General features: G+C 44.6%; 1 protein-coding gene across 1 annotated transcript in view; it reads left to right on the top strand.

Annotated features, from left to right (window-relative positions):
• Nucleotides 1–321: 321 nt before the first annotated feature.
• Cd101 (CD101 molecule) overlaps nucleotides 322–14797 on the top strand; it is a 38672-nt gene continuing 24196 nt past the window's right edge. The window contains exons 1-3 of the mRNA XM_050157595.1: nucleotides 322–458; nucleotides 10917–11297; nucleotides 12464–12877. Of these exons, the coding sequence (XP_050013552.1) occupies nucleotides 416–458; nucleotides 10917–11297; nucleotides 12464–12877 (838 nt within the window). The 5' untranslated portion in view covers nucleotides 322–415. The remainder of the gene's footprint in view (nucleotides 459–10916; nucleotides 11298–12463; nucleotides 12878–14797) is intronic.

Below are 14797 nucleotides of genomic sequence, written 5' to 3'. Positions count from 1 at the left end.
CAACCCCAGGCAGCCTAACTCTGAAACTTCCATCTTCACCACTTCTGTGACCCCGAGTTCGTATTTGCCAGGGGCCCCCTCATGCTTCCTCCCTCAAGAGGGGAGCACGATATTTCTCAGTGCTTTTTATTAATCCAGTTTTCTGGAATTCCTTCATATTTAGCCAGGAAGAACCCCAGCTTCTGTCTGTCTGCATGTGTTTGCTTCACCATGAAGCTAACTAGTTACCTCCCACCCAGTTCCGAGTGACCGTGAACGTAGCCACCTTTGCTTTCTGCAAGCCGTCTCTGTCTCTCCGTGGGCTGAAAACCACACCTTAGCTTCCTCTTTACCTTCGCCGTGACAGCACAGAATTTTGTCACTCAGCTTCTGAGCAACCTCAGTGCCGCTGCCCTGAGAGGCAGTGCCTGTCCAGATGGCATACATCCTGTGTGCGGTATCTCTCTTTCTCTCTCTGGGTAAGTTTTACAACTTTGATGTTTCTGCCATCACAGGGCCTTGTCATCCAGAGGCTGCTGGGTGAAAGCAGTACAGTTTGGTCTTCACAGCAACAACTAAGTTATAGATTGACTTTGTGGTCATCGTTTACTTATTGGTGACAGTGTTAGGCTTCCTTAGATGTCCTTGTGATCTGGGGCAGTGGAAGACTTTGATGTATCCTGGGCACCTCATGTCTTTTATTTCTCTATTTTTTTAAAGTTTGTCTGTCTTTGAGCTTCGCATGTCTCTGACTTTATGTCACCTTCCTGGGCTGACCATCCTATGGGGGGGGGAGGGAGGGCTTTTGCTGCCACATGAAGAGGCCTTGAGGTTTGCCTGATGTTAGGGCGTAACTAGATGAGTGTGCTTGTGAATGTGGCGGGGTAGAGGAAAAGGGAAGAAGAGCCCTCCAAAGTTTAGGCCAAGCTAAAAGAAGGTTCTGGGCTTCACCAGAGAGCGAGAGCAAGAGAGATTAAGAAGATTGATTGGCTCTGCTAAAGGCCATATGGGGCCTTTATACATGTTTGAACAGGGTAGAGGAAGGAACAATTTGGAGGTAAATGAAGGAAGCAGGTGAACTGAGCAGGGAATAAAATACTCCCTTACCAAGTAGGACAGGTACCAGGGATACTGTGTACCGTATACAGCGACCATCACAGGATAACCTATAAATGCATATTATAAAATGCATAGGAACAGAGGGTAAACTGGCCATATTGAAATAGAGTTATCAAAATATTTTCAATAGCCCATGTTGTGGCATCTGTAATAACTGCACTTGAGAGCCAAGTAGGAGGCCAACCTGTGTTATATAGTGAGCCCTATCTAAATTACATTTTTAAAACATTATATATTTATTTCCTTTCTCATTTATGTGTTATACAAGATCTAGAGGAATATTTATTAACCACCAACTTCAAGGAAGTAGTGGGTATGGATAGAATATTTTAATATGACCACAAAATTGTCATATAATATACAAATATCTGATTTCTTGTTGATGCCCATCACTGAAGGACACAGGACATTTTCATTGGAGATTAATGAAAAATAAAGATGTCAGGTCTTTTCTTCACCCTGGTTTAAGAACCCTTTCATCCTATCTGTGGGTTCAAGTTTAGAACCTTTGCTTCCCAGAGACTGAGCAGAGTTTGTGCAGATCCGGACAGCCGGAATGAGGTAGGAAGTGGGCTAGGCTGTAGCCAGTGTGGCCAAGGCTGTGGCTTTTTTTTTTTTAAATGAAGGGAGTGCAGTATTCAGTATCATGGGTTGACCAGCAAGCCCTGGTGGGGTTGAACCAGGCTCGCATCTCAAAGAGCTTACGGGTGAAGATCAGACCTGGAGCCCGATGAGGAGACAGGAAGCCTGCAGAGGAGTGTTCTAGGACCCTTTGCCAGGTGACTGGCACCTGCCAGCACCCTGGCAGGACAGGCATTGCTGAGGCCTTGGTGGGGTCCCACACGGACTGCTGCGTCCAGGACCTTGTTCTGTCATCCAATGGAGGATGCATGCTTCGTGTTTGGTGACAGCATTTGCCCTGTGTGTGGGTGAAATGGGTTTACACTGAACAGGGATGCAGAAAGTTACTCAGCCTCATTCTGGTTTCTGATACTTGTTTTTAGTCTTTAGTTATCCATTTGTTTTTGATAAGCAGGCTGGAAGGTTGGGAGGAAGGACCATAATGGCTCAGATGGAAAAAGGAGAAGCTGGGTGCTTTTCCCTACCCACTGCCATGGTTGCCTGACCCCAGTTCCCCACCCACTGCCACGGTTTTCTGACCCCGGTTCCCTACCCACTGCCACGGTTGCCTGACCCCGGTTCTGCATTTGTCCCTTCTAGACTTTGACTCATATCAAGTTCTAACTGTGCATGGAATCACAGTTTTTACATGAGACACGCGTAAATCAGGAAATAACTTGAAAGCCTGCTATGTGTCATTATAATTATAGAGAAGAAATGCAGGAAATTAGTGATGATAAAGCCATCAATCACATTGTTTGGCGAATCTAGTCTCTGTCCCAGCTCTGTGGCTTTGTTTTAGAAGGTGGGGACTAAGTCTCCAGGACCCAGCACCTGCTCACCAGGGACTTTCAAACTGAGCCGCACTCAACACCTCAACTTATTATTTTAAAAAATTAATTATTATTTGCGTGTAGCATGTGAACATGCATGGAGTCAGGGGGTAGCTCTGTGGACTCCGTTCTCTTCCACCTTTTCATGGGTTCTGGTGATTGAACACAGATCGTCAGGTTTGCTTCCTAAGTACCTTTAACTGATGAGCCATCTTACCAGACCCTCTTTAATTATTTATTTATTTCATATTAAACAGAAAGACCAAGCCATAAATTAGGATGCGACTCTTGAAGGCTCACGCGGTGGGTAAATGCTCCCCTGGGCTTAGCTGTTGGACCTGCCTGCTCCCTGGATCACCTCTGACCCTGACCAGCTGCCATACAATTAAGGGAGCCATTAACACAAAAGCCGATGGAGAGGGTATTCTTTTGTGTTACTGAGATTGTGTTCATGGAGAAACGAAGAACTTTCCACTTTAGTCAGTATGGATGAAGTCCCAGCTCCCCCTATCTTCCCCCCAGCACAGTGCATATTTAATGTATAGGGAAAGAGCAGTTGTTTGATGTGTTGGCTGGACCTTCAGTAGGTTTTGCATACGGTGGAATTACTTCAAATTCTTTTGTTTTTGAGACAGAGTCTCACTGTGCAGCCCAGGACATGGCTGTGTTGTGGCCTGAATGTTGGTGTCCTCTCAGGATTCACCTGTTGGAACTTTAACCCCAGAGGGACGGTATTAGGAGATAGGGCCTTTGGAAGGTGGATGGCTGAATGGCTTCGTGCCCTTAAAAGAGATTGGAGAGATCCAGCTAGTCCCTTCCTTGTGTGAGGGCACAACTAGAAGGTACATCCTCAAAAATCGACTAGTGCCTTAGTCTTGGAATGCCTAGTCTTTGGGGGCTGTTTCTGGCTCTTCTCCGTTCAGGTTTTTGATATTGCTCTGTACAGACTAAGACATAGACCTTTTCAGAGGAGAAAGAGAAAGGGTTGAGGTTTCATAGGTTATTTATTTTTTTAAACTTTTTTTAAATTTATTTATTATTTATACAATATTCTGTCTGTGTGTATGTCTGCAGGCCAGAAGAGGGCACCAGACCCCATTACAGATGGTTGTGAGCCACCATGTGGTTGCTGGGAATTGAACTCAGGACCTTTGGAAGAGCAGGCAGTGCTCTTAACCTCTGAGGCATCTCTCCAGCCCTCATAGGTTATTTATTTATCCATTGATTTTTGCAGTTCTGGGGGTAAATTCAGGGCCTCGTGCATACTAAGCAAGCACTCAACCACTGAGCCACACCCCCAGCCAGTATACTTGAGAGGGAATTAGCAGAATTCGAGAGGCCAGTTCGCAGGGATTGCACACTGAAGTGCCTAACCGTCATGTCGCTGTGTGCTGTGTCAGGGCCTCTCTCTTCTTCCTAGGGATGATGGCACTGCGGGGGACCACCATGGCTCTTTTAGTAGACGGATGACTAAGTGTTTTTGCACAGTGACTTTCAGCCTTGTGGTCCAGCCTCCCATTCTTCTTGCCCTGTCTGGCTCCATCTCTCTCGTCTCCATTCACTGAAGCCTCTACAAAGGTGCTCTTATCCATCCTGCTGCTCACTGCTCGTCACTCCCTTACCCGTTCTAGCTGTCATCCTCATCCTGTTCCCTACAAGGTCATGAAGTAGTTTGTATGGCCTGCCGTGACTTCTTAGCCTCAAAACGCCCGCTGCTTCTGCTTTCCTGGGATTTCTTACAGAGACCTGCAGAGCGATGGAGCCATTCGTCTCAAAGGACGCTTCCAGTCCCTGCCCCCCAGCAGCCCTCAGCAGTGCTGGCCAAGCCCTTTCCTCTTGGAACACCCTACATCCTGTGGTTCTCAAGTCACTGTGTGATGGCTGCCTTCCCGCCTTCCTGACTTCCCACTCCCCTTCTGTATTTTTCGTCCCCCCTCCCCCATTTTTTAAACAGAGATTCTCCTTGGCCATCTTCAGACTCCCTGAAATGTCTGAATACTTCTAGTGAGCCTGGTCTACATCTACAGCTCAGATTCTGGGACTTGCCAGGGCAGTAAGAAACAGTGGGCATAGCCGTGGACCAGCTGGGCACTCACAGGTTCAAGTCTGGCTGAATCACTGTGAATTTTGACATTACTAAACACAGAAATAATGGAATGTTTTCGAAGTCTACAGGTCTTTAAAAGTAAAATACGCATACTTAATTATTTTCCCAAATTTTTTGGTATCTTTCCTTTTTATCCCATTCAAATTCCCTGCCTCTAAAGTTAAGTGCATTATCTTCTTGCCCACCATGAATACACAGTAGAAATTCTCACTGATACCCCCCTTCTTCTTTTCTGCTGAGTACCATTGTTCTCCCAGACGATTTTATTAAACATGAGTATCTGGTTTCCTCCCACCTCCTGTCCCTCTGTTCATCCCTACTACACCAAAGCATCCAGAGCCCTAACCTCTCCAGCTGTCGTCTCCACGATAGCTCTTAAGTTCCGTCCCTTTTCAAGGCCTGCGCTTGCATCACCTCTGTCCTGAGCTAGATGTTTTGGTGTATATTTCCAACTTCCACCATTCTCCACACAACCCTCGGGCTGTGTTTCCTACGATATTTCTGGCTCTCGCAGTGGCTTCCCCACTGCCTGATTAACTTCAGCCTGCTAACCATGATAGTCAGGCTCCTCACGCTCCTAGCCAGTCTCATGCCCGCACCCAGTCTTCTTGTCCTTCTTTCCCCGAAGCTGACCGCTTCCTATTTCTGAACAGCTCTTTTCGGTTTCACTCACGTCATCTTGGCATAGTCTCACTCATCTGAAAGGCTCTGTCCCCACTTGGCCTGTAGTCTTCCCACTCTTCCAAAGTCCAATCCTGATACCATTTGTGCTAGTTGTATTTGTCACCTTGCCACAAACCTATACATACCTGGGAGGAGGGATTCACAATTGGAAAAATGTCACCACCAGATTGCCCTGTTGGCATATCCATGGAGACCTTTTCTTGATTGCTAATGGATGCAAGAGGCCCGGCCCACTGCAGGCAGTACCATCCCCAGGCAGGTGGACCTGGGCTATGTAAGAAGGTAATTGAACATAAGCCTGGGGCAAAGCCCATAAGCTGAGTTTCTCTAGTCCTTTTTCAGTTCCTCCCTTGAGTTCCCACCCTGGCTTCCCTCTATGAGGGCCTGTGGGTTATAATTTGAATTAAGCCCTCTCATCTCCCCCCCAAGTTGACTTTAGTCATGCTGTTTGCCACAGAAACAGAAGGAAAATAGAATAGCATCTTTCCTGCAAGTCCCACTTACCCCCGCCACACACACACACACACACACACACACACACACACACACACACACACCAGTCATGAAATCTCTGCTCTCTTAAAATTCCTCCAGGGGCTTGCATTGGTATATTTGTCATGGAGGTGACTGCCATTCTAACCGGCTTGCTTATTAAGACTCAAGGTCAGAGATGGCTCCAAACTCTTCTTTGTAGGTTACAAAGAAGTACAAAGTATTCTCAAATAGCAGAAAGCCTCTATGTGGCTGAATAGATATTTATTGAATTGGCAAATAAAGCAGGGGGACATGGAGTACTCGTTTTCACAATCGAGACTTCTAATGTGCATGTATTTCACCAAGAACTGACAAAAGTGTGAAGCAGTGTGGCCCAGCTGCCCACAATAAAAATGATCATATAATATGCCCTGACAGAAAGAGAGTAATGGCACCTCAAAACTATACTTTAAAAAATGTTCCTTTAGCTGGGAGGTGATGGGGCACACTTTTAATCCTAGCATTAGGGAGGCAGAGGCAGGCAGATCTCTGAGCTGGAGGCTAGCCTGGTCTACAGAGTGAAATTTAGGACAGCCAGGGCTACACAGAGAAACCCTGTCTTGAAAAACAACAACAACAAAAAATATATATATATACACACATACATCATGTGTGTATATGTGTATATGTATGTGTGCATGTGCATGTGGAGGTTAATGTCAGTTGCCATTCTCAACCTCCTTTCACCTTTGCTTTTTTTTTCAGTTTTTTGGAAATTGAAATACACCATCGCCCCCTTTCTTCCTTCTAACCCCTCCTATATCTCCCTACCTCTTCTCAAATTCATGGCACCTTTTTCTTTGTCATTGTTACATGTACGTATATATGTGTACTTACATATAGATATGCATAAGTACATAAATACCACCTGCTCGGTCCATTTAGTCTCACTTATATGTGTATGATTTCATGGCTGACCACTTGGTGTTGGAGAAACAATTATGGGTCTCCTTCCTGGGGATAACTATTTCTCCTGCTCTCAACAATCCTTAATTGCCTGTAGTTCTTTGTCCACAGGTGGGGCCCAGTGAGATTTCCTTCTTCCATGTGAGCTTGTCTATTGGTGTTGTGCTTCTCAGGTCTTGTTTAGGCACTCAGGTTGTTGAGGGATGAGTGAGGCTTCTCTGCCATGTCCAAAAGACATTCTCCCAGCAGATTTCCTGGTCGTCTGTCACGAACCATCTTCTGTCCCCCTCTTCTATGATGTCACCTGGAGATGGGTACCCCACGATCACTCGTTCTTTGCATTTTGACTAATTATGGTTTTCTGCAATGTTCTCCTTTTGCTGCAAAGAAAAGTTTATTTGATGAGTGATGAGAATTACACGTATCTGTGGGCATAGAGATAAATATTTAGAATGTGTGGGGAGTTAGGCTGACTTAGTAAAGTGGCAGTAGTAGGTTCTTCTCTAAGATTCATGACCTCGTTAGCCCTGTGCGGCTGGCTAGGTTTCCAATACCAGGCATGGTTTCTCTCCTGTTCAAAAGGCCTTAAGTCCAATTAGAGAGCCGTTGGTTACTACCAAGATATGAGTGCCAGTATTGCAGCCTTAGGAAATCGTGTCAAATTGGTCACAATTAGACAAATTGGCTGTCTACCCTATATATAGAAACAGGATCTGCCACTGTACCTGGGGACTCACTGATTCAGATAGGTGAGCTTGCCCATAAGTCCCAGGAATCCTCCTGTCTCTGCCTCCCCATCATTTGGGTTACAGGTACACCGCTGTGTCCAACTTTTACCTGGATACTGGGGGTTGCAGTTCCTTAAGCATGCGCAACAGGCATCTCTTCAGTTCTAAAAAATATATCCTCATGGTGAAGTGTAGTATATAAGGAAAGGTTAATAAAACATAAATGTGAACTTCGACAAATAAGAAGAAAATAAAACCCATGCAATCAATACAAGGTTCAAGAAACATCATTAGGTCCCTAGAGGTGCCCAGCCATCACTGTACACACTGTACATCACTGTACACAATCCTTCCTCTCAAATCACTCCTGACTCTCATGATAACCACTTCCTGGCTTATGATTTTTAACCCAACTAAACAATAAAATGTGGTTTTGCCTTTTTAAAAATTTTTAATTTTAGGTGCTTTGGTATTTTGTCTGCATGTATGCCTGTGTGAAGGTGGGTGTTAGATCCCCTGGAACTGGAGTTATAGACAGTTGTGAGCTTCTGAGAGTGGGTGCTGAGAATTGAACCCGGGTCCTCTGGAAGAGCAGTTGCTGTTAACTGTTGAGCCATCTCTCCAGTCCCTATTTTTAACTTTATAAAGGATAGACTTCCTGCACATATTCAAAGAGATTCGAAGGTATTCTGGGTCTGATCAGATATAATCCTACATGTTATTGCAAATAGTTATATTTTTTACCTTAAACTTTTAAAAATATTTCATTTTATGATACATCACAATAGTGTATCTATTCTTCTGTTGGTGGATATGTGAGCTCTCCCTTGTTTGGGGTGACAATGAACACTGCAGCTGTAAATATTCCTTCATATTTATAAATATTCCTGGCATACAGTGTCCACATTTCACTAATGCTCCCTGGCTGAAAATGTTCCTCTGTAGTCATTTTCTGGTAAGTAATTATTTTTTCTAATGTGTCTAATTCCTATTTATAGATATTCAGCACAAAAAGTGTGATATAAATATATAACATTGAGATTTATGAATACTTGAATGTATTTTTAAATTATTACTGGAAATGTGTGTGGTTGGGTATTGATTAGTTTCTCGGCCAGTTTTAGTTGAGTGTATTCAGATGCAGTTTTTAAGTTTTTAGTTGATTCCGTCAAGCAATCGCTAGCCCCATGAGGGGGAAGGGAGTCTCCTCTGTACCTTCTGGTAGTTTCTGTCCCTTCTCACGAGCTCTGCACGGATCTGTCTCCCCCCACAGGAGTCGCCTGAACTCTCTGTCCCTGCTCTGCTTCTCTGAAGCCTGTTCTGAAGGATTCTATTCTGTCAGCTCCTCTGTCCCTGCCACAGCTCTCGATGGACGCTTTTGACGTTATCCTCCCCGTCTGGTTCTTCAAAGGTTCCCAGGCCCTCATAGCAGATCTTGTCAATCACTGTGGTGTCATTGTCTCTGGTCTCTGCTCTTTCAGAAACACAAGACGAGATCCCTTCCCTTTTAGTCTTAATAAACAAACATGTAGTGATTTCTGGAAAAAATAATGCTGAATGAAAAAACATTTCTTGTTTTGTGAATTTTTTACTCTTTTGGCTTTCTGAGGAGCCCACCACCCAGCTCCCAAATAAATAGTCACTCCCAGAGGCTTATTCTTAGTTATGTTTGCCTAACAAGTGTGGCTTGTTTCTTGCCAGCTTTTCTTAAATTATCCTGACTACCTTTTGCCTCTGGGCCTTTATCTTTCTCTATTTCTGTATACCTTTTTTTCCTCTTACTCTGTGGCTGGGTGGCTGGGTGGCTGGCCCTGATGTCCTTTTCTCCTTGTTCTCTTGCTCCTCTTTTTTTTTCTTCTCCCAGATCTCTCCTTCTATTTATCCTCTCTGCATGTCAGCCCCTCCTAGCCTTGCTCCTGCCTCGCTATTGGCCATCTAGCTCTTTATTAGACCATCCAGTGTTTTAGACAGGCCCAGTAACACAGCTTCACAGTTTAACAAACACAGCGTAAACAAAAGTCACAAACTTGAAATTAATATTCCCCAGCAATTTTTCTGTAGGAACATGACTTTTTGATCACATTTTCTCCTTTAAACTTAATATTCTGAGGTTTCTGTAGTTGTTTTTTTTTTTAACTCTTACTCTATTGGAGGGCCTGCCACCAGCTCCCAAATAAATACACACGGAGGAGGCTTATTCTTTCTTATAAATGCTTGACCTTAGCTTGACTTATTTCTTGCCAACTTTTCTTAACTAATTATCCCATCTATCTTTTGCCTCTGGGCTTTTACCTTGCTCTAATTCTCTATACCTTTTCTCTCCTTATTCCGTTTCTGGCTGTGTAGCTGGATGGCGGCTGACCCCTTCTTTTCTTACTCCTTGATCCTTCTTTATTGTGATCATCTCCTTCCAGAGTTCTCCTCTCATTTATCCTTTCTGCCTGCCAGCCCCTCCTATCCTCTCTCCTGCCTTGGTATTGGCTGTTCTTTGTTAGACCATCAGATGTTTTAGTCAGGCTAAGAATCACGGCTTCATAGAGTTCAACAAGTGCAACATAAAAGAATACAACATATCTTTACAATGTTTACAATAAAACAAATGTTCCACATAGCATACGGGGTAAACAAATGTAACACATCTCAAAATCATATTCCACAGCAGTTTCAATAAGAAAATATCCTAGCTGAAAACCGTAAGAAAAAAATTAAACTCTGAGCAAAGAACCTGCAGGGCTTCATAAAGCATCCTGTCTAGATTTCTCGGTCAAGTGAAAGGGCCTTTCTAAGAAATCAGAAAGCAAAAACAGCAAAATGAAGCAAAAGCAAATAGAAAAGAAAAACCTTTACAGTAGACAGGAAGTGTTGCCGCCACTTCCGGTGCTCCTTTTATCTACTTTTGCATCAGACATGGCTAAAAGCTACAAATATCTCCAACTAAAAGCAGGAAAGACTAAGACTAAGGCATCAAGAGCATAGCTGAGGACTTTGTCTCTCTTGAAAGCCCTTGCGTGAGAGAAACTGTGTCATGGAATTTGAGGTTTGGTGATTTATGCTGTTTTGCCATAAAATTCCACAAAAAAAGATCAGATATTTTATTACCTTTTAAGTAAGTCCGTTTAGACACACTGCTGCTTTGTGGATGTGGTCTTGGTACATGGTTGAAGCTAAACGTTTTCAAAAGGAGACCAGGCCTATGCTAGCTTAAGTAATGGAGGAAAAGTGACCTCACTGAGCCATTCCGCTGCCAGCCAGCCTGAGGAAGGCAGTAAAGATTTGAGGTGATGATAGCCAATAACCTGAGATCTCATTTACTAGGACGGTAATATAGAGAGCTACATGCTGTGGTACCCCGGGAATTAGAGCGCTCATCTATTTTTATTCCCCTTCCTTCCTCCGACTTGCAAGCTAAGTTCAGCCTCGGCCAGAGGGAAGTGAAAATTCAAGAAGGCCCTCTGTACAGAGCCGAAGGTTACCCTGTCAGCATCAGCTGCAACGTAAGTGGTCATCAGGGGCCTTCTACGCAGGATTTCCAGTGGTCCATTTACCCGTCAGCAGCTTCGACCAGGGAAGTCCAGATCATCAGTACCAAGGATGCCAGCTTCTCTTACGCAGTGTATGCCCAGAGGGTGAAGAGCAAGGAGATCTATGTGGAGAGGCTGCGGGGCAACTCGGTCCTGCTGCACATCACAAAGCTCCAGATGAAGGATGCTGGTGAATATGAATGCCACACCCCCAACACGGATGGGAAGTACTTTGGAAGTTACAGCGCCAAGACAAATCTAACCGGTGAGCTCTTGCTAGCTAGCCCCTGGCAAGCCTGTCTCCACCATCAGAGTGCCCTGCCATGGGAAAGGCTTTCCACTAGGCTGCTTGCTCTGGATACCCCTCCAAGTATTTTGGAAATGTGTTACAAGTAGGTGTGTCATGTTTTCTCAGTGACCTACTCCACACAGATTGAGCCATAAGCTGGTAGTAGCAAAGCATTAGATAGACTTTTGCTTGACCCCTCACCCCATATCACCTTGCAACTTGCTAAAAGAGATAGCACTAATATCATAGGTGATGCCGTTAACCGTAGAGTGGTTATTTTCCAACCACCATTTTCTATCACGTTTTCCTATAGAGAGTGCTATAGGAATTCTTGCAACTGTCATTTGCCTGATGTACCTAGCTTTCTTTTGCAGTTTAGCAGACACCTCCACGAATTCCAGGATGCAGATTCAACATTACCACCTTCGCAGAACCCTTTAGATCGCCTCAAGGCCTACCCCAACTTGGTTCTTCTTAGTTCTCTGCTCACACTGTGTTTGCCGGCATTTGCCCAGTTATGCCATAACTGGTTATTTATATGCACATCCCCCACCACTTCCGAGCTCCTGGGGACACCCGGCTCTTAGAGCAGTGTCGGGAGCATCCGGGGACTCCGTCTCCCTGCTGCTTTCACACGGGCTTGGGCTGGATGGCTTACATTTGAGGAAGAAGGGGGTGGTAGGGTCCTACGACGGCTATGACAACTTTGGGAAAGATTGCATTGGGGGTCTGAATAGCAAATGACATGATCTCAGGGTTCTGTAATGAAGAACGCAGATTAGGGTCTGGGAAGGGAAAGGAAGTGAGCCACTCATGTGCATCTAGAGAGACACAGGGAGACTGAAGGCCAGAATCTAGGTCTAGAAGCTCCAGTGCTCCTCCCACTGGTGGCTGAGTAGCTAACCTGGCTCTAGCCTATGCTGATGGAGCAAAGCCAGGGCCATACATCACTGAACCATGTGCTCTGAGAAGTTCCCATGCTCCCTCAGCCATCGGGAAGGCCTACATTAGGAAAGCATATAGCTGGGAAAGCAAACTCAAAGGATGCTCTTTGAGATGAGGTGTAGGTGCCACCTTCCCTCGAGACGGTCTAATGAAGGCAACATGGACCAGTCAGATGACCACTGTTGCTTTGTTCCTAGTGATTCCCGACACCCTCTCTGCCACCATGCCCTCCCAGACGCTCAGGAAGAAGGAAGGCGAGCCATTAGAACTCACCTGCGAGGCAACCAAAGCAACGGCTCAACATACCCACCTCGCTCTCACCTGGTACCTGATGCGGGAAGGAGAGAGCCAAGCCACTGAGATCATTTCTCTCTCCAGGGATTTTCTGTTGGCCCCCGGGCCCTCGTATGCAGCTAGGTTCGCGGCTGGTGACGTGCGGCTGGACAAGCTGGGTGCCACCTCCTTCAAGCTGTCTGTAGGCAGGCTCCAGCCCTCAGACCAAGGCCAGTTGTTCTGTGAGGCCACGGAATGGATTCAGGATCCAGATGAAACGTGGACTTTGATCACAAGGAAGCAGACAGATCAAACAGCTCTGAGGATCCAGCCAGCGGGTAATTATCTTCTCAGGAAACCTGTGAATTTGCTGTCAGTGGGTACACTAGGGATAGCCGGATAGCTTTTTTTTTTTTTCCCTAAACCTTTTGTTGACTTTTCCTAAAAAGTAGATAAAAAAAAAAGTTTAAGTTAATTTTGTGTTTGTCATCTGGGAAGCATAACTAAAGTGGAGCATAACTAATGTTCCGTTTTGGCTTTGCCAGTGTGAGATTTTATATGGGACAAGAAATATGAAACAGCTAGATTGATGCCACAAGCCAGCCTTGGACATGATTTTATAACCATGTTTGTCAGGCACTTTGTAAGCATGTTATCTTTATCACTTTATTGTAGGTCAAATAATCACCCCATAGTTTGGTCAGCCCCCTGTTTTCAAAACAAGGCACCATAGTTACAGACACCCCGAGTACGTTCTAATCCCTGCTGGGGAAAAGAGGAACCTACTTCCAAAGTCAAATCTGCCTCTTTCCTAAACCTACCTACCACAGGCAGCTGGGCCTCAATGCTGCACTAATTTCCACTGTGAAGTTTTGTCCCTGTTAGTGACAGAATGTCTTTCTACCAGGCTTGAAATTGTCACCTTTTATGATCCACTGACATTTTTGTCAAAAGTAGACAGAAAGGCCTGGTCATTTTTGGTCTCTTTATGTGCCTTGGTCCAATAGGAAGGCCAGCTAAAATGGAGTATCCACCGTTGTTGCGGAATATTTGTCTAACTAGGCAAAAATGTGTTATATTCATTTATGCTGTATTTGTTTAACTATGTGTTGTACTTGTGTTATTAAATAAAATGAACCTGGGCTCAGAGAGGCAGGGTTAGCAACTAGTTGACAGGAAGTAGCAGAAAGAGGTGGGGTAAAAAGAGAGGGGCTTCTGGGGATGCCAGCAAAGAGCAACTAGCCAATCGCTACTCTATGAGCTCACAGGTTTTCACCCGGCCTTTGAATTTCAAGTTTTCTTAGAACAATAGAGATTTAGTAAAGTGACCTGTCGTGGTAGCAACAGAACCATTGTCTGGGGGACAGAATCCCCCCCCCCCACACACACACACACAGGCTACAGCCTGAGCAGTTGGGCTTCTAGTGTTTAAAGTGTAGCCCCTGTGAGGAAGGTAAAACAGCATCTTAGCGCCCAATGTGGGGCACCAAATGTAGCAGACTTTCTTGGACTGCCAGACCCCAAGTCATTACATGAAGACTTATTATTAGTTATGAATGCTTGGCCTTAGTTTAGGCTTGTCCCACTAGCTCTTATAACTTACATTAACCTATTTCTCTTACTCTACATTTTGCCTCGGGGCTTTTACCTTTATTCCATTCCATATGTCCTACTTTCTTGCTTCCTCAGTGGCTGTCTGGCTGTTTGGCCTGGGTATCTTCCTTTCTTTCTCTCTTATTCTTTCTTGACTCTAGATTCCTCCCACTACTTGTTTTCTCTGCCTGCTTGCCCTGCCTATTCTTCTACTGCTTAGCTATTGGTCATTCAGCTTTTTTATTAGACCAATCAGGTGCTTTAGGCAGACAAAGTGAAACAAATGTAATGCATCTTTACATAGTTAAAAAATGCAATATAAACAAAAGCAACACGTCTTTACATAGTTAAACAAATGTTATATTCCACAACACACTGTGGAAAGGAATATTCTAGTGGTGGATCACTAACTTTATATGTTACTCTGCTCCACTACAAATCATCCTGTGGCCCTCAAGTGTCTGAGATACTGGATCCTACAAAGTCATATCACATAGGCTCAGAAGTTAGAAAAATTCTACTGATTATTTCTTAGACAAATGAACAAAGTAAGAAATAAAGGTTGGGGATTATGGTTCCGAGCAAGCACTGAAAGCCCAGCACTCAGTGAGGCCCAGGTTCAATGCCCAGCACAAAAATGAAAGAGAAAACCAGAAATCATAATT

The sequence above is a fragment of the Alexandromys fortis genome, unplaced genomic scaffold (assembly GCF_014885135.2).
Source record: "Alexandromys fortis isolate MF-2015 unplaced genomic scaffold, M_Fortis_MF-2015_v1.1 scaffold_78, whole genome shotgun sequence".
Taxonomy (NCBI): Eukaryota; Metazoa; Chordata; class Mammalia; order Rodentia; family Cricetidae; genus Alexandromys; species Alexandromys fortis.
This window is presented reverse-complemented; position numbering and strand designations above follow the sequence as displayed.